This window comes from Oncorhynchus kisutch, linkage group LG24 (genome assembly GCF_002021735.2).
Source record: "Oncorhynchus kisutch isolate 150728-3 linkage group LG24, Okis_V2, whole genome shotgun sequence".
NCBI classification, from domain to species: Eukaryota; Metazoa; Chordata; class Actinopteri; order Salmoniformes; family Salmonidae; genus Oncorhynchus; species Oncorhynchus kisutch.
Genome location: NC_034197.2, coordinates 33,627,891 through 33,651,572, shown reverse-complemented (window position 1 = coordinate 33,651,572; position 23,682 = coordinate 33,627,891). Strand labels below are relative to the sequence as shown.

The 23,682-nt window shown below is 46.8% G+C and overlaps 1 protein-coding gene across 1 annotated transcript in view; it reads left to right on the top strand.

The window, feature by feature from the left end:
• The first annotated feature begins 5,061 nt into the window (after positions 1-5,061).
• The window catches only part of LOC109882212 (ERC protein 2), a 69,027-nt gene continuing 50,406 nt past the window's right edge, over positions 5,062-23,682 (top strand). The window contains exons 1-4 of the mRNA XM_031803662.1: positions 5,062-5,390; positions 6,809-6,853; positions 8,356-8,511; positions 16,419-16,586. Of these exons, the coding sequence (XP_031659522.1) occupies positions 5,217-5,390; positions 6,809-6,853; positions 8,356-8,511; positions 16,419-16,586 (543 nt within the window). The 5' untranslated portion in view covers positions 5,062-5,216. The remainder of the gene's footprint in view (positions 5,391-6,808; positions 6,854-8,355; positions 8,512-16,418; positions 16,587-23,682) is intronic.

The window sequence follows — 23,682 nt, the reverse complement described above, 5'->3', positions numbered from 1 at the left end:
GTCTGGTAAGGGGTCTGGTGAGGGGTCTGGTGAGGACTCTGGTCTGGTGAGTGGTCTTGGTGAGGGGTCTGGTGAATGTTCTGGTCTGGTGAGTGGTCTGGTGAGGGGTCTGGTCTGGTGAGTGGTCTGGTGAGGGGTCTGGTCTGGTCTGGTGAGTGGTCTAGTGAGTGGTCTGGTCTGGTCTGGTGAGTGGTCTGGTGAGGTGTCTGGTCTGGTCTGGTGAGGGGTTTTGTGAGGGGTCTGGTGAGGGGTCTGGTGAGGTTTCTGGTCTGGTCTGGTGAGTGGTCTGGTGAGGGGTCTGGTCTGGTGAGTGATCTGGTGATTGGTCTGGTGAGGGGTCTGGTGAGGGGTCTGGTCTGTTGAGTGGTCTGGTGAGTGGTCTGTTGATTGGTCTGGTCTGGTTAGTGGTCTTGTGAGGGTTCTGGTCTGGTGAGGGGTTTTGTGAGGGGTCTGGTGAGTGGTCTGGTGAGGGGTCTGGTCTGGTGGGTGATCTGGTGAGTGGTCTGGTGAGGGGTCTGGTGAGGGGCCTGGTCTGTTGAGTGGACTGGTGAGTGGTCTTTTGATTTGTCTGGTCTGGTTAGTTGTCTGGTGAGGGGTCTGGTCTGGTGAGTGGTCTGGTGAAGGGTCTGGTGAGGGCTCTGGTCTGGTGAGTTGTCTGGTGAGGGGTCTGGTGAGGGGTCTGGTCTGGTGAGTGGTCTGGTGAGGGGTCTGGTCTGGTGAGGGGTCTGGTGGGTGGTCTGGTGAGGGGTCTGGTGAGGGGTCTGGTAGGTGGTCTGGTCTATTGAGTGGTCTTATCTGTTGAGTGGTCTGTTGAGGGGTCTGGTCTGGTGAGGGGGTCTGTTGAGTGGTCTGGTGAGAGGTCTGGTGAGGGGTCTGGTGAGGGGTCTGGTCTGGTCTGGTGAGTTGTCTGGTGAGTGGTCTGGTCTGGTGAGTGTCTGGTGAGGGGTCTGGTGAGTGTCTGGTGAGGGGTTTTGTGAGGGGTCTGGTGAGGGGTCTGGTCTGGTGTGTGGTCTGGTGAGTGGTCTGGTGAGGGGTCTGGTGAGGGGTCTGGTGAGTGGTCTGGTGAGTGGTCTGATCTGTTGAGTGGTCTGTTGAGGGGTCTGGTCTTGTGAGGGGTCTGGTGAAATGGTCTGGTCTGGTCTGGTGAGTGGTCTGGTGAAGGGTCTGGTGAGGGGTCTGGTGAAGGGTCTGGTCTGGTCTGGTGAGTGGTCTGGTGAGTGGTCTGGTGTGGTGAGTGTCTGGTGAGGGGTCTGGTCTGGTGAGGGGTCTGGTGAGTGGTCTGGTGAGGGGTCTGGTCTGGTCTGGTGAGTGGTCTGGTGAGGGGTCTGGTCTGGTCTGGTTAGTGGTCTGGTGAGTGGTCTGGTGAGGGGTCTGGTCTGGTCTGGTGAGTCGTCTGGTCTGGTGAGTGGTCTGGTCTGGTGAGGGGTCTGGTCTGGTGAGGGGTCTGGTGAGTGGTCTGGTGAGGGGTCTGGTCTGGTCTGGTGAGGGGTCTGGTCTGTTCTGGTGAGTGGTCTGGTCTGGTGAGGGGTCTGGTCTGGTCTGGTGAGGGGTCTGGTCTGGTCTGGTGAGGGGTCTGGTCTGGTCTGGTGAGGGGTCTGGTCTGGTGAGGGGTATGGTCTGGTCTGGTGAGGGGTCTGGTCTGGTCTGGTGAGGGGTCTGGTCTGGTGAGGGGTCTGGTGAGGGGTCTGGTCTGGTGAGTGGTCTGGTGAGTGGTCTGGTGAGGGGTCTGGTCTGGTGAGGGGTCTGGTCTGGTGAGTGGTCTGGTCTGGTGAGGGGTCTGGTCTGGTGAGGGGTCTGGTCTGGTGAGGGGTCTGGTGAGTGGTATGGTGAGGGGTCTGGTGAGGGGTCTGGTGAGTGGTCTGGTCTGTTGAGTGGTCTTATCTGTTGAGTGGTGTGTTGAGGGGTCTGGTCTGGTGAGGGGTCTGTTGAGGGGTCTGGTGAAATGGTCTGGTCTGGTGAGTGGTCTGGTGAGGGGTCTGGTCTGGTGGGTGATCTGGTGAGTGGTCTGGTGAGTGGTCTGGTGAGGGGTCTGGTGAGGGGCCTGGTCTGTTGAGTGGACTGGTGAGTGGTCTTTTGATTTGTCTGGTCTGGTTAGTTGTCTGGTGAGGGGTCTGGTCTGGTGAGTGGTCTGGTGAAGGGTCTGGTGAGGGCTCTGGTCTGGTGAGTTGTCTGGTGAGGGGTCTGGTGAGGGGTCTGGTCTGTTGAGTGGTCTGGTGAGGGGTCTGGTCTGGTGAGGGGTCTGGTGGGTGGTCTGGTGAGGGGTCTGGTGAGGGGTCTGGTAGGTGGTCTGGTCTATTGAGTGGTCTAATCTGTTGAGTGGTCTGTTGAGGGGTCTGGTCTGGTGAGGGGTCTGTTGAGGGGTCTGGTCTGGTGAGGGGTCTGTTGGGTGGTCTGGTGAGGGGTCTGGTAGGTGGTCTGGTCTATTGAGTGGTCTAATCTGTTGAGTGGTCTGTTGAGGGGTCTGGTCTGGTGAGGGGTCTGTTGAGGGGTCTGGTGAAATGGTCTGGTCTGGTGAGTGGTCTGGTGAGGGGTCTGGTGAGGGGTCTGGTGAGGGGTCTGGTCTGGTCTGGTGAGTGGTCTGGTGAGTGGTCTGGTCTGGTGAGTGTCTGGTGAGGGGTCTGGTGAGTGTCTGGTGAGGGGTTTTGTGAGGGGTCTGGTGAGGGGTCTGGTCTGGTGAGTGGTCTGGTGAGTGGTCTGGTGAGGGGTCTGGTGAGGGGTCTGGTGATTGGTCTGGTGAGTGGTCTGATCTGTTGAGTGGTCTGTTGAGGGGTCTGGTCTTGTGAGGGGTCTGTTGAGGGGTCTGGTGAAATGGTCTGGTCTAGTCTGGTGAGTGGTCTGGTGAGTGGTCTGGTCTGGTGAGGGGTCTGTTGAGGGGTCTGGTGAAATGGTCTGGTCTGGTCTGGTGAGTGGTCTGGTGAGTGGTCTGGTCTGGTGAGTGTCTGGTGAGGGGTCTGGTCTGGTGAGGGGTCTGGTGAGTGGTCTGGTGAGGGGTCTGGTCTGGTCTGGTGAGTGGTCTGGTCTGGTGAGTGGTCTGGTGAGGGGTCTGGTCTGGTCTGGTGAGTGGTCTGGTGAGTGGTCTGGTGAGGGGTCTGGTCTGGTCTGGTGAGTGGTCTGGTCTGGTGAGTGGTCTGGTCTGGTGAGGGGTCTGGTCTGGTGAGGGGTCTGGTGAGTGGTCTGGTGAGGGGTCTGGTCTGGTGAGTGGTCTGGTCTGGTGAGGGGTCTGGTCTGGTCTGGTGAGGGGTCTGGTCTGTTCTGGTGAGGGGTCTGGTCTGGTGAGGGGTCTGGTCTGTTCTGGTGAGGGGTCTGGTCTGGTGAGGGGTCTGGTCTGGTGAGTGGTCTGGTGAGTGGTCTGGTGAGGGGTCTGGTCTGGTGAGGGGTCTGGTCTGGTCTGGTCTGGTGAGGGGTCTGGTGAGGGGTCTGGTGAGGGGTCTGGTCTGGTGAGTGGTCTGGTGAGTGGTCTGGTGAGGGGTCTGGTCTGGTGAGGGGTCTGGTCTGGTGAGTGGTCTGGTCTGGTGAGGGGTCTGGTCTGGTGAGGGGTCTGGTCTGGTGAGGGGTCTGGTGAGGGGTCTGGTGAGGGGTCTTCATAGAGCTCAACTCTTCCTGACTTTTCTATTTCTGTCTTCTACCACCTGGAACTGCCTCTGTTCTCTGGACATCCTCTCTAACACTAGTTGTCCCCGCTATGTACCTTGTATGTATTTTTGTATTCGAATGCATCTGTCTTTCCATCTTTGTGTTCTGTGTTTTGTCTTGACCTCTGTCTTGTTGGGACAATGTGGTGTCCTGCCTCTTCCAGGCCTTCTGAGGTTCTTCACTTTAATGTGATGCTACAACCTGTTGTACACTGATTCAATAGACATCAGTAGTGACTTTAGTAGTGACTTCAGTAGTGCTACTGTGGTCTAAGAGTAGTGCTAGAATTGCATATCTTTGTGTGAGTGAGTGTTGTGTGTGTGTGTACCTGTCTGAACTCGGCGCTATCCTTGTGAACAAGAACATTACAGAGATATAGGAACAGTGCCCATGCTTGTGAACAAGAACATTACAGAGATATATGAACAGTGCCCATGCTTGTGAACAAGAACATTACAGAGATATAGGAACAGTGCCCATGCTTGTGAACAAGAACATTACAGAGATATAGGAACAGTGCCCATGCTTGTGAACAAGAACATTACAGAGATATAGGAACAGTGCCCATGCTTGTGAACAAGAACATTACAGAGATATAGGAACAGTGCCCATGCTTGAAGAACATTACAAAGATATAGGAACAGTGCCCATGCTTGTTTGAGTGACATTTATTTGAATGGATCTTCATCTGTCCCTTACTCCCTGTTCAACGTGAAAAGAAATACTGTGAGTTTAACTGGCATAGCTGTGTGTGCATGTGTGTCTGTGTTACCATTAATTATTGATAGCAGAAGCTTGCAGATTGCGCATGTGCTAGCTGAAAGTGTTGCTAAGCGAATGCTTTAGCATGTTAGAGAAAGACAGAGGAGAGCGGGAGGGAGCGAGAGAGAGACAAAACACAAAGAGATTGAGAAACCGAGAGACAAGCGAGAGAGATACACCTGTAGCGTCTCCTACTTTTAGCTCTGTTAGCAATAGCACCTTCAGCAATCTTCTCTTCCTAAACTAACTAGGGAGAAAGACTGAGAAGAGGAGGGAGACAGACTGAAAGAACAGGAGGAGGACAGGGAGAGAAGGAGCAAAGAGGAGCAGGAGGAGGACAGGGAGAGAAGGAGCAAAGAGGAGGACAGGGAGAGAAGGAGCAAAGAGGAGCAGGAGGACAGGGAGAGAAGGAGCAAAGAGGAGGACAGGGAGAGAAGGAGCGAAGCGGAGGAGGAGGACAGGGAGAGAAGGAGCGAAGAGGAGCAGGAGGACAGGGAGAGAAGGAGCAAAGAGGAGGACAGGGAGAGAAGGAGCGAAGAGGAGGAGGAGGACAGGGAGAGAAGGAGCGAAGAGGAGGAGGAGGACAGGGAGAGAAGGAGCGAAGAGGAGGACAGGGAGAGAAGGAGCGAAGAGGAGGAGGAGGACAGGGAGAGAAGGAGCAAAGAGGAGGACAGGGAGAGAAGGAGCGAAGAGGAGGAGGAGGACAGGGAGAGAAGGAGCGAACAAGAGCACTTAATAGAGAGGAAGCTTACTGACGAGTGAGAGATTATCACAGAAATAACAGATGAAGAGAAAAATGGAGAGAAGGTGTGAGACATAGAATGAGAGGAGAAAGAATGGACAGACCGAGACAGATATACTCTGCCAGTGGTGTATGTGGTAAGATGATGAGTCGTCAAGCTTACTTCTACCGGGTTCCTCCTCAGGAGCTGCACAGGAGGAGCCAGCAGGACCCCACCAAGACTAAGGCCCTGCAGACTGTCATTGATATGAAGGTAAGTCTTACTTGTTGATAGGCCCACATTTAAGTCAGACGGCAACAGTAGTTCATCTAATGATCTGGTATCAGTTTCATAGTGAAACAGAGTGAAATATTGATAGCCTGTAAGGTGAGCACAGTTGATTATCTCACTGAATTCAGGAAAGATCACATTACAAACGAGCATACACATTGTTACAACACACACACACACACACACACACACACACACACACACACACACACACACACACACACACACACACACACACACACACACACACACACACACACACACACACACACACACACACACACACACACACACACACCAGTTTAAGAGTGATTGTGTGTTGACTAGGGTCTATAAGGGTCCGTGTCCAGGGAAAGACATATTGGCCCATCCAGAGTAGAGCACTTATTCAATTTGTTTCAAATGTCACATATGGAAGCTTTCACTCTCATCTCAGGCCTTTGAAGTCAGTAGGAGCTGTGAAAAATGCAGTTGACTCCACATGCAAGCACACACACACACACACACACACTTTGTGTTAATTCAGCACATGCCTCTACCAAGTGTGGTTTATTGCTAAACCACAGTTATTTTTCACACATTTTACCATTTGTCCTTCCATTTAAAGATCGCACATTTTAGGAGGAGGAAGTGGCTTTAGTTCTTCATTGCTGAGGGAATAGTAGAGGGAAACAATCAAATAAACATTGATATAAGCAGAAGAACCAGTCAGATTAGAGTCAGATGTGAGTGTGTGTAAGGTTCTGTGTGTTATGTTCTGTGTGTAAGGTTTTGTGTGTAAGGTTCTGTGTGTTATGTTCTGTATGTTATGTTATGTGTGTAAGGTTCTGTGTGTAAGGTTCTGTGTGTTATGTTCTGTGTGTAAGGTTCTGTGTGTTATGTTCTGTGTGTTATGTTCTGTGTGTAAGGTTCTGTGTGTAAGGTTCTGTGTGTTATGTTCTGTGTGTATGGTTCTGTGTGTAAGGTTCTTTGTGTAAGGCTCTGTGTGTAAGGTTACATGTGTAAATTTACGTGTGTAAGGTTCTGTGTGTTATGTTCTGTGTGTAAGGTTCTGTGTGTTATGTTCTGTGTATAAGGTTCTGTGTATTATGTTATGTTCATTATGTTCTGTGTGTAAGGTTCTGTGTGTTATGTTCTGTGTATTAAGTTCTGTGTGTAAGGTTCTGTGTGTTATGTTCTGTGTATTATGTTCTGTGTGTAAGGTTCTGTGTGTAAGCTTCTGTGTTTTAGTCATGCGAGCAAGTGTTGTGACTTCTGAGTGAATAAAATGTGTGCAATGTTGTAATTAGTGTTTTATTTTGTTGTTTGTGGCAATGTGTGTGTTATGTTGTTGGTGCTGAAACGTGTGTTGTGTTGTAATGAGGGTCTGAGACGTGTTTATTTGTGTTGTGTGATTTCAGACCACAGCACCCCCTTTCTGTTTTGATCCTGATGTTATCTGGCAGGTACGGTAGTAGTAACAGTGGTTGTTCCTCATCCCTCGTCTAATCTTCTCAATTTTCCTCCCATGGCAATCCTCAATACATGACACACCTCTACAGTGTGTAATACAGTCTTTATCAATCCTCAATACATGACACACCTCTACAGTGTGTAATACAGTCTTTATCAATCCTCAATACATGACACATCTCTACAGTGTGTAATACAGTCTTTATCAATCCTCAATACATGACACATCTCTACAGTGTGTAATACAGTCTTTATCAATCCTCAATGTGTATTGTCTCTACTGCAGGCTGTGATTTGTACCTGTCTGTCCGTCACTATTCTCTTCCTGCATGTTGGTTTCTAACCCCAGACAGTTGGAGTGAAACATGATGATATTCTGCATCCCAAAATGAACTGAACATGGGGTAGAAATCATAATTCATGTGTTGGAAATGGCCTTTACAATCACGTTTTGCCAAAAGTGGAACTTTCTTTGTGTTGAGATATGACCCACTATTTTCTGTATAGGTTATTTTCACTTCCTTGGTTTCTTGGTGTGTAATCTCTGTGTGGCTTCTGTACATGGTGTGTTTTGTCAGATTTGAGAGGAACACATGAGATGATGCACGTTGCTGCTGCTGTGTTGCTGCTCTGGATTCATCTGCTTTGTGTGTTTTTCTCTGCATGTGTGTTCATATAGCTACTGTAACACACAGACTGTAACACAAAGACTAGCTTGAGGCAAGGGGTGTGTGTGTGTGGGGCGGATGTGTGTGTGTGAGCATAGGTTTGTGAATTGGGTGTAGGCATGCAGGATGTAACATCGTGTGTGTGTGTATGCAGTATACCATATTGTATGTTGGGGCGTCTGTGGAGGATGTCAGTAGAGTTGTAGTAATGGAGGTCAGATGGTTGAATGCAGACTGAGGTTTCTACCGATGCCATCATACAATCTGCTTCCATTTATTCCATTACCTTCTCGTCTTCTCCAAGGTTTACCATTTAACGTGTGTCTGATCTTATGGAGCTCAACAAGCTCAGGACCTTTCCCGTTCCCTCATAGATACTGTGCACGCCGGAACAAATACAACCTGCTTTGTCGCTATACAGAACTCTGGCCTTTATCCACCCATTCCTATTCAGGCCAGTCACTGGTTCAGTTGTATGTTCTAGCTAGGACAGGGATCTGCTTTTGTCTGTGTGTCAGTCTAGCTCTATAACACATCTGTCTTTTCAGCTAATAATATAGATTGGTATCTATCTCACTCACACTGTCCCATTTAGCTCTCTGTGTGTCTCTGGGCACGGCGTCATGTCTGCCTGCACTCCTGTCTCTTGTTCTCTTTTCTGTTTATCATTTTTGTGATCAACCCTTTATTAAACATCAACTTTGAGAGGCAGACTGTGTCGACCCTTGCTCTCTCGACTACCTCTTTTCTATTCACACCTTTTACAAACCATCATGTCTGTGGCTGACGTGGGTGTCTCCCCCTCTTGGCTGCTGTATGTACTGTAGGACACTAAGATATCGTCTCTGGAGAGGAACATCCGAGACCTGGAGGATGAGGTCCAGTTGATGAAGACCAGCGGGCTGCTCCACCCTGGCGAACGCCTGGATGAACTCAAACACATGGAGGTCTACAAAAGCCACTCCAAGTTCATGAAGAAACAGGTAGCGAGATACTCACTGGTGTAGAGTCACTCTGCTTGACATCTCCGCATGTTGCTATGGTTGTGTATGTCACTTCTGCATGGTTGTGAAGAAGCCAAGTATCACGTCAACAGCACGGTTAACTGCGCATGTGTCTATGTTTTCTCATTTCCTGGCCTCTGCATGTCACGACCATGTCTCTACTGTATGTGTCTCCTTCAGCTTCATGAAGACCAAGGTAGAACATCTCATCTCCAGTCCCATCCACTGCATGTCTTAACCATACAGTTGAAGGTGGAAGTTTACATACACTTAGGTTGAAGTCATTGAAACTCGTTTTTCAACCACATTTGGCAAGACAGTTAGGACATATACTGTGTGCATGACACAAATCATTTTTCCAACAATTGTTTACAGACACATTATTTCACTTATAATTCACTGTATCACAATTCCAGTGCGTCAGAAGTTTACACTAAGTTGATTGCCTTTAAATAGCTTGGAAAATTCCAGAAAATGATGTCATGGCTTTAGAAGCTTCTGATAGGGTAATTGGCATCATTTTAGTCAATTGGAGGTGTACCTGCTTGATATCATGGGAAAATCAAAAGAAATCAGCCAAGACCTCAGAAAAAAATTGTAGATCTCCACAAGTCTGGTTCATCCTTGGGAGCAATTTCCAAACACCTGAAGGTACCACGTTCATCTGTACAAACAAGAGTACGCAAGGATAAATACCATGGGACCACACAGCCATCATACCTCTCAGGAAGGAGTCACGCTCTGTCTCCTAGAGATGAACGTACTTTGGTGTTCGAAAAGTGCAAAAAAGGGTGAGGCTTACAAGCCCGAAGAACACCATCCCAAACGTGAAGCGGGGTGGCAGCATCATGATGTGGGGGTGCTTTGCTGCAGGAGGGACTGGTGCACTACACAAAATAGATAGAATCATGAGGGAGGAAAATTATGTGGATATATTGAAGCAACATCTCAAGACATCATTCAGAAAGTTAAAGCTTGGTCGCAAATGGGTCTTCCAAAGGGACAATGACCCCAAGCATACTTCCAAAGATGTGGCAAAATGGGTTAAGGACAACAAAATCAAGATATTGGAGTGGCCACCACAAAGCCCTGACCTCAATTCTGTAGAAAAATGGTGGGCAGAATTGAAAAGGTGTGTGTGAGCAAGGAGGCCTACAATCCTGACTCAGTTACACCAGCTCTGTCAGGAGGAATGGGCCAAAATTCTTATTGTGAGAAGCTTGTGGAAGGCTACTCAAAATGTTTGACCCAAGTTAAACTATTTAAAGACCAAGCTACCAAATACTAATTGAGTTTATGTAAACTTCTGACCCACTGGGAATGTGATGAAAGAAATAAAAGATGAAATAAATCATTCTCTTTACTTTTATTCTGACATTTAACATTCTTAAAATAAAGTGGTGATCCTAACTGACCTAAGACATGGAATTTTTACCAGGATTAATTGTCAGGAATTGTGAAAAACTGAGTTTAAATGTATTTGGCTAAGGTGTATGTAAACTTCTGACTTCAACTGTATGTGTACTGCAAGGTATCACATCACCTGTACTCTGCCTCTACTGTTGTCTGAGCGAAACCTTTGTGTTTCTACTGTCTCTTGTCAAAACTTTCTGGCTTTTCAGCCGAGACCCAGAAGAGCCGTCACTCTGGAAAGATCTCGACTGAACCAACTATATCAACAAACTGTCTCCACTTCTTGTCGCCGCCATGGCACAGTTTTTCGGCTCCAGCTTTTGCTTCTCCTCCAGCTCTCCATGGAAAACACAAGCCATATCGGTTTACAGGCGATGGTGTCCATTTGCACTACTTCCTTTGTCAGACAGGAAGCTGCAGTTTTATAAGAGCAAGGTCCAATTTCTCTGGTGCAAGCGTTCTCTCATGGTTTATTCATACATACACACTCACACACGCTGTCCAGTAAACTCCAAGCATCAATAATAATACTGTACTCTAAATGGTACATCCAATATTCCACCGGTGTATCAGCATAAAGCATTTCTTTGAATGGGAACGTCCGCTCTAATTGCTTTATGTGGCGATGAATGGAGGCATATGACAGGCTAGTGGTTTAATAACATCAGAGTTGGGTTTCAGAGCTCTGTGCGAGTGTCTGTGATGGCCCGGGGTCGATGAGTAGTGTTTCATCTGAAAATGTTTGTTTGATTTGTTAATGGGGGTCTTTGTAGCCCCATTTGACAGTGCATTGGGGAAGTTTCTGATGCAATCATAAAGGGATGTTTTTATGAATGGGGCTTTGACAGACGGCTATGAGCTAACAACAGCAGAGGAAGGAGCTCTCTCCTCATGAAGACTGACCTGGAATGATATACATCATACTGACGGTTGGAGTTTGGTGTCAGACGCCTCGTCTTTCTACACACACACACACTCACACACACACACTCACACATTCATTCTCACACACACACACACACACACGCACACACACACACACACACACACACACACACACACACACACACACACACACACACACACACACACACACACACACACACACACACACACACACAGAGTCATATTTATCACATGTATCCCTCATCTACAGTATCTCCCTGGGACATGGTCTTTCAGCGCGTGGGAGGTTGGTGGTGAGCTGAGGAGGAATCAAATAGGGGGACATTGATAAGAGGAGGACAGGCTGCTCTGATGAAGGGACAGGACAGCCTCTCTGGGTCTTTGGTTTCCTCTGCTCCTCACTGGGCTGTTTATCTGGGTCAAAGCCCCCACCAGGCCTGACCTAGTAGTATACTATCCTGTGTACAGGGCCTTCAGAAAGTGTTCACACCCCTTGACTTTTTCCACATTTTGGTGTGTTACAGCCTGAATTAAAAAGGGATTCAATTGAGATGTTGTGTCACTGGCCTACACACAATACCCCATAATGTCAAAGTGGAATTATGTATTTTTTTAAGTATTCAAAATGAATTACAAATGAAGCCCTGAAATGTCTTGAGTCAATAAGTAGTCAACCCCTTTGTCCTGGCAAACCTAAATAAGTCCAGGAGTAAACATTTACTTGACAGGTCACATAATAAGTTGCATGGACTCTGTGTACAATAATACATTTTAGCTTGATCTTTGAATGACTACATCATCTCTGTACCCCAAACATAAAATTATCTGTAATGTCCCTCAAACACAGATTCAACCACAAAGGCTAAGGATGTTTTCAAATGCCTCGCAAAGAATGGCATATGTTGGTAGATGGATAAAAAAAGCAGACATTGAACATCCTTTTGAGCATGCTGAAGTTATTAATTACACTATGGATGGTGTATCAATACACCCAGTCACTACAAAGATAGAGTACAGGCGTCCTTCCTTACAGTTGCCAGAGAGGAATGAAACTGCTCAGGGATTTTGGTGATTTTAAAACAGTTAGAGTTTAATGGCTGTGGATGGATCAACAACATTGTAGTTACTCCACAATACTAACATAATTGACAGAGTGAAAAGAAGGAAACCTGTACTGAATAGAAACTATTCCAAAACATGCATCCTGTTTGCAACAAGGCACTAAAGTAATACTGCCAAAAATGTGGCAAAACAATTTACTTTTTTTCCTGAATACAAAGTGTTAGGTTTGGGGCAAATCCAATACAAGACATTATTGAGTACCACACTCTATATTTTTATTCATGGTGGTGGCTGCATGATGTTATGGGTATGCTTGTAATTGTTAAAGACTGGGGAGTTTTTCAGGATAAAAAGGAAACTAAATGGAAATAAGCACAGGCAAAATCCTAGAAAACCTGGTTGTCTACTTTCCACCAGACACTGGGCGATGAATTCACCTTTCAGCAGGACAATAACCAAAAAAATCTACACTGGAGTTGCTTACCAAGAAGACAGTGAAATCTACACTGGAGTTGCTTACCAAGAAGACAGTGAAATCTACACTGGAGTTGCTTACCAAGAAGACAGTGAAATCTACACTGGAGTTGCTTACCAAGAAGACAGTGAAATCTACACTGGAGTTGCTTACCAAGAAGACAGTGAATGTTCTAAGTTACAGTCTTTACTTAAATATGCTTGAAATTCTATGACCTGAAAATTGTTGTCTGGCAATTATCAACAACCAATTTGACAGAGCTTGAATAATTTAGAAAAGAATAAGGGGCAAATTGGGCTCTCGAGTGGCGCAGCGGTCTAAGGCACTGCATCGCAGTGCAAGATGCTTCACTAAAGTAGCTTAGTGATGCTAGGTCAGTGTAAGGTAGTGATGGTGTGTAGCTTAGTGATGCTAGGTTAGTATAAGGTAGTGATGGCGTGTAGCTTAGTGATGCTAGGCCAGTGTAAGGTAGTGATGGCGTGTAGCTTAGTGATGCTAGGCCAGTGTAAGGTAGTGATGTCGTGTAGCTTAGTGATGCTAGGTCAGTGTAAGGTAGTGATGGCGTGTAGCTTAGTGATGCTAGGCCAGTGTAAGGTAGTGATGGTGCGTAGCTTAGTGATGCTAGGTCAGTGTAAGGTAGTGATGGCGCGTAGCTTAGTGATGCTAGGTCAGTGTAAGGTAGTGATGGCGTGTAGCTTAGTGATGCTAGGCCAGTGTAAGGTAGTGATGGCGTGTAGCTTAGTGATGCTAGGTCAGTGTAAGGTAGTGATGGCGTGTAGCTTAGTGATGCTAGGTCAGTGTAAGGTAGTGATGGCGCGTAGCTTAGTGATGCTAGGTCAGTGTAAGGTAGTGATGGTGTGTAGCTTAGTGATGCTAGGTTAGTATAAGGTAGTGATGGCGTGTAGCTTAGTGATGCTAGGTCAATGTAAGGTAGTGATGGTGCGTAGCTTAGTGATGCTAGGCCAGTGTAAGGTAGTGATGGCGTGTAGCTTAGTGATGCTAGGTCAGTGTAAGGTAGTGATGGCGTGTAGCTTAGTGATGCTAGGTCAGTGTAAGGTAGTGATGGCGCGTAGCTTAGTGATGCTAGGTCAGTGTAAGGTAGTGATGGTGTGTAGCTTAGTGATGCTAGGTTAGTATAAGGTAGTGATGGCGTGTAGCTTAGTGATGCTAGGCCAGTGTAAGGTAGTGATGGTGTGTAGCTTAGTGATGCTAGGCCAGTGTAAGGTAGTGATGGTGTGTAGCTTAGTGATGCTAGGTCAGTGTAAGGTAGTGATGGCGTGTAGCTTAGTGGTTGTTTTTTCTCCGTAGGTATCAGGCCGTGTGTCAGTGGGCCTGGGCTCCTCCAGGGCCGGGGGCCCCCCACCACACTTGGACACCCACTCCTTCCTCCTCTCCCAGCCGCCCTGGATAGCTGTCCACTCAGCAGAAGTACCCCTCTTTTACCTTCTCTCGTTCATATCTCTCCTGTTTCTTTCTCTCTTTACTCTTCTCCCCATCTCCATTACACACTCCTCTTTCTGTTTCCCTTTCTATCCCCTCCACTCTCCCGTCTTACCTCGCTCTCTTCTCTCATATCTCCCATTCTACTCTTCTCTCTCTTTTTTCCTGTTTCTCTCTCTCTCTATCTTTCCGCCTCTCTCCCCCCTCTCTCTCTCTCTCTCTCGCCATCTCTCTCTCTATCTCTATCCCCGTCTGTGGTTGGCCCAGCTTTCTCTATCCCTCTCTCTCTCTCTCTCTCTCTCCATCTATCTCTCTCTCTCTATCTCTATCCCCATCTGTGGTTGGCCCAGCTTTCTCTATCCCTCTCTCTCTCTCTCTCTCCATCTATCTCTATCCCCGTCTGTGGTTGGCCCAGCTTTCTCTATCCCTCTCAGAATTCTAAAGTCATGACATGCTCCCCGCCGAGCACCACAATTAACAAATCTCCCTCAGAAATCAACCTCTCACATTTTTGGCACTGGAGTGAAGATGACAATCTTTGTGCGCATAGCTAGCCCACTCGCAGAAAAAACACAGAGGGGGGACAAAATACGAACTGGTCCATTTGATTTCCTTAGTGGTTATTCTGTGCTTTTCTTTCAGCTCTTTCCCTTCAATTACACAATTTCAAAAACGATCAGTAATCTTGCAGATATTTGTGTGCAATACAACTTCTCAGAACTATTTTTCTCCCCCTATGAGTGTTTTTCCTTGTCTCAGTTTGGGTGTTTGGACTGTTGTTTCCATGGGGCCTGTAGTAGTAGGAGTGTGTCTTGGATAGAGAAACATTTCTAGTCTTTTAGAGGATGAATCATTTTTGGCCCTCTGTGTGTATTGGAGAGTGTGTGCGTCCACGTTTACCCACCACGTTGTATATATGTACTGAACAACGTCTCCAAGGTGATTGTGGAGGTTGGAGGATATGTGTCACATCCACAAATTGACAGTGCGAGAAGAATTACCAAACTTTGACCTAAGATATTCTATATTTTCTCTGGAGCAGAAAATACAAACATTTGACCTCTCAACCAAACCTGAGCTGCATGTTGTATCAGCATGATTCTCCATATATCCCCCGTCAGTCCTCTGAAGGTGTGTGTTCTATGTGTTGGTCTGATGTGTTCTATGTGTTGGTCTGATGTGTTCTATGTGTTGGTTTGATGTGTTCTATGTGTTGGTTTGATGTGTTCTATGTGTTGGTCTGATGTGTTCTATGTGTTGGTCTGATGTGTTCTATGTGTTGGTCTGATGTGTTCTATGTGTTGGTTTGATGTGTTCTATGTGTTGGTCTGATGTGTTCTATGTGTTGGTCTGATGTGTTCTATGTGTTGGTCTGATGTGTTCTATGTGTTGGTCTGATGTGTTCTATGTGTTGGTCTGATGTGTTCTATGTGTTGGTCTGATATGTTCCATGTGTTGGTCTGATGTGTTCTATGTGTTGGTTTGATGTGTTCTATGTGTTGGTCTGATGTGTTCTATGTGTTGGTCTGATGTGTTCTATGTGTTGGTCTGATATGTTCCATGTGTTGGTCTGATGTGTTCTATGTGTTGGTCTGATGTGTTCTATGTGTTGGTTTGAAGTGTTCTATGTGTTGGTCTGATGTGTTCTATGTGTTGGTCTGATGTGTTCTATGTGTTGGTCTGATGTGTTCTATGTGTTGGTCTGATGTGTTCTATGTGTTGGTCTGATGTGTTCTATGTGTTGGTCTGATGTGTTCTATGTGTTGGTCTGATGTGTTCTATGTGTTGGTCTGATGTGTTCTATGTGTTGGTCTGATGTGTTCTATGTGTTGGTCTGATGTGTTCTATGTGTTGGTCTGATGTGTTCTATGTGTTGGTCTGATGTGTTCTATGTGTTGGTCTGATGTGTTCTATGTGTTGGTCTGATGTGTTCTATGTGTTGGTCTGATGTGTTCTATGTGTTGGTCTGATATGTTCCATGTGTTGGTCTGATGTGTTCTATGTGTTGGTTTGATGTGTTCTATGTGTTGGTCTGATGTGTTCTATGTGTTGGTCTGATGTGTTCTATGTGTTGGTCTGATATGTTCCATGTGTTGGTCTGATGTGTTCTATGTGTTGGTCTGATGTGTTCTATGTGTTGGTTTGAAGTGTTCTATGTGTTGGTCTGATGTGTTCTATGTGTTGGTCTGATGTGTTCTATGTGTTGGTCTGATGTGTTCTATGTGTTGGTCTGATGTGTTCTATGTGTTGGTCTGATGTGTTCTATGTGTTGGTCTGATGTGTTCTATGTGTTGGTTTGAAGTGTTCTATGTGTTGGTCTGATGTGTTCTATGTGTTGGTCTGATGTGTTCTATGTGTTGGTCTGATGTGTTCTATGTGTTGGTCTGATGTGTTCTATGTGTTGGTCTGATGTGTTCTATGTGTTGGTCTGATGTGTTCTATGTGTTGGTCTGATGTGTTCTATGTGTTGGTCTGATGTGTTCTGGGTTTGAGTTGTGTGTAATAGGTCTTTGAGTAGCTTTCGGTTTTGCTCCATTCAGAATTGAAGGTATTTTATTATGGTTTAACATGTGTGTGTTGTGACTGACAGGTAGACCAGCAGAAGCAGGAGCTGAATAAGAAGGAATCAGAGATGCAGGCCCTACAGACCAAACTGGATGCTCTGACCAACCAGAACTCAGACTGCAAACAGCACATAGAGGTGCTTAAAGAATCACTCAGCGCCAAGGAGCAACGCTCTACCACACTGCAGACCGAGGTGAGAGTGTTTACTGCGTACACACACACGCAGGCTGGCAGGCTAGGGAGAGCCCTGTGCAGATCTTACCTAGTCAGGGCCTTCCATGTAGTCTGTCTGGCCTAGTGCATTGGGTCTGTCTGGGAGAAAGAGCAACAAGCTCACGAGTTGATCAATTTGACCTCAGATTCTGACGTTTATCCACGTTTCTCCAAACGTTCAATTTCGAAGTTGCTCCAAATGTCAAAATGTGGATGTGATTTGGACACCCATAGTTGCGACTGTCACTCCTCCTTCTTCATGCGGCTCCTCCCCCAGTTAAGGATTGAAACCCCAACAAATGAAACAAGTGTCTGGTACTGGGCCACAACACCATAGCAAAACCCAAGCCTATTCAATGGTAATAGCGCTCACTGTTGCCCCTAGTGGCGGGTTTTAAAGGCATCTCTGGATGTCCTCGGGACATGGACCAACGTCCAATTTCTAAGTAAATCTTGAGCGACTTGGCAGGAGAGAAACTGAGGGAGGCTGAGGGAGACTGGCAGTGTTTTCATCTCTCTGTCTTTGAAGTCTGTGGGTCTAATGATTTTATAAGGTGGGGGGTGAGGAGGGGGAAGGTTAGCATTTTTCTCCAAACTTCTGTGGAGTTGGAAGCGATACTTTAGATGTCTTTGTGCGCGGCAGCAGAGAGCGGCTCACTAACGATGTCCACTCTTCATTACAGGAAGCAATTTGGGCCGAAATTAGGGCTAATAGTCTATACATGTGCAAGGAATTTTGGCGTAGGGGTGAGCTGAATACATCATACTTAAACGCCCACAAGAGCTGGAGCTGAAAGACGATGCCCATAGCTCACCCATGATGTTGCACAAAGATTTAAGTCAATAAGTCATAATGTTAGTCAAAGTATGAAGTGGGAAATCCGTGTCAATGCATTGTTTTTCCCTATGAGATGACATGCTAATCATTTTCAGTCTACATTTCTTCAGGGCTGGGTTTTATTTTAAACTTACCACCCACCAGCATTGCATTGTTTATTAATCAGAAACACCAGCAAAGAGTTTCTGATGAATACTTTTCTCTTATTTTTTAGTTAGTCTGTATATATAGCGTGGCCAAAACCATTCATCTTGGGGCGACAGGGGGAGCGGGGCTCCAAAATTCAATATCACATGCAATTTTTTTATTTATAAATAGTAAAATTGCGTGGAATATTGCATTTTAGAACCCTGCTCCCCCCGTGGCCCCAAGATGAATGGTTTTTAAAAAGCACCCGCAAAAGAAACTTCCACGTTTATTTATTTTGTTGTGCTGTTGTTACATTTGTATTGCTGTTTTGTGTCTGATGCGGTGTTGTTACATACCATTTGCAGTGTTCATCATAAGAAAAGGCATTACTTCCCCAAGCTGTGAGAACCATGGCATGAGCATGGGGCTGACTTGGCATTGCTGGAGCGCTGCCGAATAGTTTGCCAACAGCCTACCACAGTTGCACCGTGTCCATTACAATGTAGAAAACCGTTTCTCTTGTCCATCGTGTTCAATAGTTACGCTACCCATATTACCAAAGCTTCATCTGATTCTTGATTTTTCTATGGCGGATTTGTGGCCACAATTTATGTAAGATGGCAAAGTCAAATATACTGGTTTCCCCTATCCATCTGTGGCAAAGTTTTCACTAAATGCTTATGACAAATCCAGCTCCAGAACCAGCCATAACCTAGCCAGTTGGCTAATCTTTTGAATATGGTGTCGCAACAACAGATAACATTAGCTAGCTAGATAATTTTTGCATGCTAGCTACACTGACTGCTGTCAGTGCCCTACTTGTTGTTATTGGTCCACCCCATATGGAAATCAGCGCAATGTTCCCTGCGTCATTCTTCTGAGGTGGAACCTAAACGATAATTTACGCTCTAGGACAGGAATTAACATTGAAATAGGGGAGGCATTGCCCTCTGGTGGGGATCTTTAAAATAATTTACTATCAGTGGGTGGGTGTGAGATTGTGTGTTTGACAGAGGGTCAATATATAATTGGATGTAATGCATTTGACACTTCACTCTAACATGAGAGGCTGCTAGGATATGGATGGCCATAATGGTATCTGTTAGCCCTGATCTCACGCACCACACACACTGTCAGTCAGTTAACCCCATCTCTATATCCTTCTCTGTCCACGTGGCCATGAGTTTATCTTGCGCCCCCAGCTCTATCAGAGTGGATCAAAGCCCTCCAGCTCTATCAGAGTGGATCAAAGCCCTCCAGCTCTATCAGAGTGGGTCAAAGCCCTCTAGCTCTATCAGAGTGGGTCAAAGCCATCCAGCTCTATCAGAGTGGATCAAAGCCATCCAGCTCTATCAGACTGGGTCAAAGCCCTCCAGCTCTATCAGAGTGGATCAAAGCCCTCCAGCTCTACCAGAGTGGGTCAAAGCCCTCCAGCTCTATCAGAGTGGGTCAAAGCCCTCCAGCTCTATCAGACTGGGTCAAAGCCCTCCAGCTCTATCAGAGTGGATCAATGCCCTCCAGCTCTATCAGAGTGGATCAATGCCCTCCAGCTCTATCCGAGTGGATCAATGCCCTCCAGCTCTATCAGAGTGGGTCAAAGCCCTCCAGCTCTATCAGACTGGGTCAAAGCCCTCCAGCTCTATCAGAGTGGATCAATGCCCTCCAGCTCTATCAGAGTAGATCAATGCCATCCAGCTCTATCAGAGTGGGTCAAAGCCCTCCAGCTCTATCAGAGTGGGTCAATGCCCTCCAGCTCTATCAGAGTGGGTCAAAGCCCTCCAGCTCTATTAGAGTGGATCAATGCCCTCCAGCTCTATCAGAGTGGGTCAATGCCCTCCAGCTCTATCAGAGTGGGTCAAAGCCATCCAGCTCTATCAGAGTGGGTCAATGCCTCACAGCCAGGTTCCATAGAGGCTGACAGTCATGATACTGACTCACTCAGGGCAGGAGGGGTAAAGGGAGGGCCACAGACCCACAGACAGGCAGCCACCCTGGTACGGAAAATAAGAGATGGCTAGAGAGAACAGACGATGCAGTGTTGATTTGAGGGAAGTAGAGAATCAAGGAAGACATAATAGAATGGAATGGAAGAATGGAAGTGCATTTATCAGTCCGTCAAAGTTAAGGACCGCTCCTAAATGGGGTTGATTGAATCCATCTTCTGGTTTTCCTTTGTGGGAATGGAAAAATATGTGTGTCTGTGTGTGTGTTTAAGCACAGCATTGTGGAGGGTGCAGTGGAAATGTAACCCTGTAATAGGTGTGTTATCTGTCCTGCTGAGGTCAGTGTAGTGCTGAAACAGTGCACCTGCAGATCAGGTAACCAGTCACACGGCCCTCCTGCATATTTAACTAGCATATGAGAGAGTGGCAGGTAGCAGAACTGTATTGGAGAATTCAGAGAGGGGTGTACCACTGTTTGCTGAAGAGTTAGTATCACAGTTTTACTTTGAAAAGGTACAACAATAATGACTCAATGCAGCGTTTTACCACGCTGTCTTTGTAAACCGGCTAAAACTGGAGTTGATCCCGTCCCTGATGCCTGCAGAGCAGTGGCTCTGTTGTGTTCAGCAGTGGGGGCTATGAGTAGGCCCACTCTGAGCCGCGTGCAGCGACCATGTTGATAAATCACAGTGTGAAAATGAGTCCCACCTGTGCAACTGGCCGCCACAAAGGAGCCGTCAGGAGCCAACTTGTCCGCTAGGTCACCGGCACAGCCAGGGGGGGAAACAGGAAAACACCCGCCACTCAAACCATGTCACAACACCGGGTCACCGGCACAGCCATAGGGGGAAACAGGAAAACACCCGCCACTCAAACCATGTCACAACACCGAGTCGCAGTATGTGGCAGGGCCAGCGACTGTGTTTGTGGTGGAGCACTCATAAACCCTGGCAACCCCAAACCATGTCACACACACAACCCCAACCCATGTCACAACACCGGGTCTCAGTATGTGGCAGGGCTAAACCATGTCACACACACAACCCCAACCATGTCACACACACACAACCCTAAACCATGTCACACACACAACCCTAAACCATGTCACACACACAACCCTAAACCATGTCACACACACAACCCTAAACCATGTCACACACACAACCCTAAACCATGTCACACACACAACCCTAAACCATGTCACACACACAACCCCAACCATGTCACACACACAACCCCAACCATGTCACACACACAACCCTAAACCATGTCACACACACAACCCTAAACCATGTCACACACACAACCCCAATCATGTCACACACACAACCCTAAACCATGTCACACACACAACCCTAAACCATGTCATACACACAACCCCAACCATGTCACACACACAACCCTAAACCATGTCACACACACAACCCTAAACCATGTCACACACAACACACAACCCTAAACCATGTCACACACACAACACACAACCCTAAACCATGTCACACACACAACCCCAAACCATGTCACACAGACAACCCTAAACCATGTCACACACACAACCCCAAACCATGTCACACACACAACCCCAACCATGTCACACACACAACCCTAAATCATGTCACACACACCAGGTCTCAGTATGTGGCAGGGCTAAACCATGTCACAACACACAACCCCAAACCATGTCACACACACAACCCCAAACCATGTCACACACACAACCCCAACCATGTCACACACACAACACACAACCCTAAACCATGTCACACACACAACCCAAACCATGTCACACACACAACCCCAACCATGTCACACACACAACACACAACCCTAAACCATGTCACACACACAACCCAAACCATGTCACACACACAACCCCAAACCATGTCACACACACTAGGTCTCAGTATGTGGCAGGGCTAAACCATGTCACAACACACAACCCTAAACCATGTTACACACACCAGGTCTCAGTATGTGGCAGGGCTAAACCATGTCACACACACCAGGTCTCAGTATGTGGCAGGGCTAAACCATGTCACAACACACAGTTTTATGGTGCCCTTTTAAAATCCAATGAGAGTTGGATTTCCACCTTTCATAGTTGTCTCTAAAATCATCAGCTATGAAGTGCTTTTGTTTGACATTGTTCGTTATCCAGGTTTGTATGTGTGCACATGCGTGTGCGTGTGTGTATGCGTGTGTGTGCATGGTAGTAACCCCAGTAGGGGTGTGTCTGTGTTGTTGTTTCCTGATCTCTGTGTGATGAATGGCCTGCATGGGTAGTGAGTCGTGAAAAGAGATGTGGTCTGAACCATGCTAACACAGAAACATGTAGGCTCACTCTATTCTGGTCTCTCTCTCACCTTCTTTTTGTCTCTGTCTCACTCGCTTTCTTTTTTGTCTTTCTCTGTTTCTCTCGCTTTCTTTGTCTGTCTGTCTCTCTCTCTCTCTCTCTCTCTCTCTTTCTCTGTCTCTCACTTTCTTTTTGTCTCTGTCTCACTCTCTCTGTCTCTCTGTCTCTCTCGCTTTCTTTTTGTCTCTGTCTCACTCTCTCTGTCTCTCTCTCGCTTTCTTTTTGTCTGTCTGTCTGTCTCTCTCTCTTTCTCTGTCTCTCTTTCTTTTTGTCTCTCTCTCGCTTTCTTTTTGTCTGTCTGTCTGTCTGTCTGTCTGTCTGTCTGTCTGTCTGTCTGTCTGTCTGTCTGTCTGTCTGTCTGTCTGTCTCTCTCTCTCTCTCTTTTTGTCTCTGTCTGTCTCTCTCTGTCTCTCATCTGAGGATGTTGAGGCAGGTGAGATCCTTCATATGGTAGGAACCAGGAAGTAAATAGTTGCTATGGCTGTAAAAGTGAGGATTAACCCAATGCCAGGAATACATGAAATATATCCTAACCCCTGACCAATAGAATTGGTTTGAACTGGTCTGATCTGGACTGGAACTGGGGTTTTGTGATTTGTTACTATGTTGTTGACCATTTTAAAACGGATTTGACCTAGTTTGAACCACCTGGAATGGGTTTGGAACTCATTTGACCTGGTTTGAACCACCTGGAATGGGTTTGGAACTCATTTGACCTAGTTTGAACCACCTGGAACGGGTTCGGGACTCATTTGACCTGGTTTGAACCACTTGGAACGGGTTCGGAACTCATTTGACCTGGTTTGAACCACCTGGAATGGGTTTGGAACTCATTTGACCTAGTTTGAACCACCTGGAACGGGTTCGGGACTCATTTGACCTGGTTTGAACCACCTGGAACGGGTTCGGGAACTCATTTGACCTGGTTTGAACCACTTGGAACGGGTTTGGAACTCATTTGACCTAGTTCGACCGCTGTGACCATTCTCCGGCCGTCCTCTGTTCCTGTGTTCCGTCAATGTGGTTTGGGACGTGGTGTTAGCTGTGGAGTGTAAGGGCCCCCAGAACAAACATGGTGCGGTCCAAAGTAAAGCCCCCCGCGTACAGGATAGGCCATGTGGAAAAACCATAAAGAGGAGTTATAGGGGTCAGAGTGGGGATGAGATATTTAATGGTTTACACAGAGGGAGACGTAAACATGTGTGAGGCTGAACACACATCACAAATGGTAGAATACACACACACACACTGTATGCTCCAAAACACATACTGCACGCTCAAACACACAACATACTACATCATTAACTTTGCAGTCCTCCCAGATCTCTCTCTCACACACACACACACACACACACACGCACGCACGCACGCACGCACACACTCACACACACACACACACACACACACACACACACACACACACACACACACACACACACACACACACACACACACACACACACACACACACACACACACACACACACACACACACACACACACAGCCCACCCATGATACATTTCCAACAGTGCCTAATGTCCATGTAACAGGTGTGTGTTGTTGGCTTTAAACTGTAGGTGGTCAGGAGGTCAGTAAGCACACATGCACGTATGCATGAACACACGCACACAAACCTCTCGTGAGGTTTCACTGCTGAGGGAAAGATCTTGCAGGGGAAATCATATGCTACTGTGGATGACTGTTTATGGACAACTAGTCAGGTTGATCAAAGCTTTACTTTCTTTTGTATACTGAGCAAAAATAGAAATTGTTGGATGTTGCGTTTATAAGATTTTGCTAAGTTACAGTTCA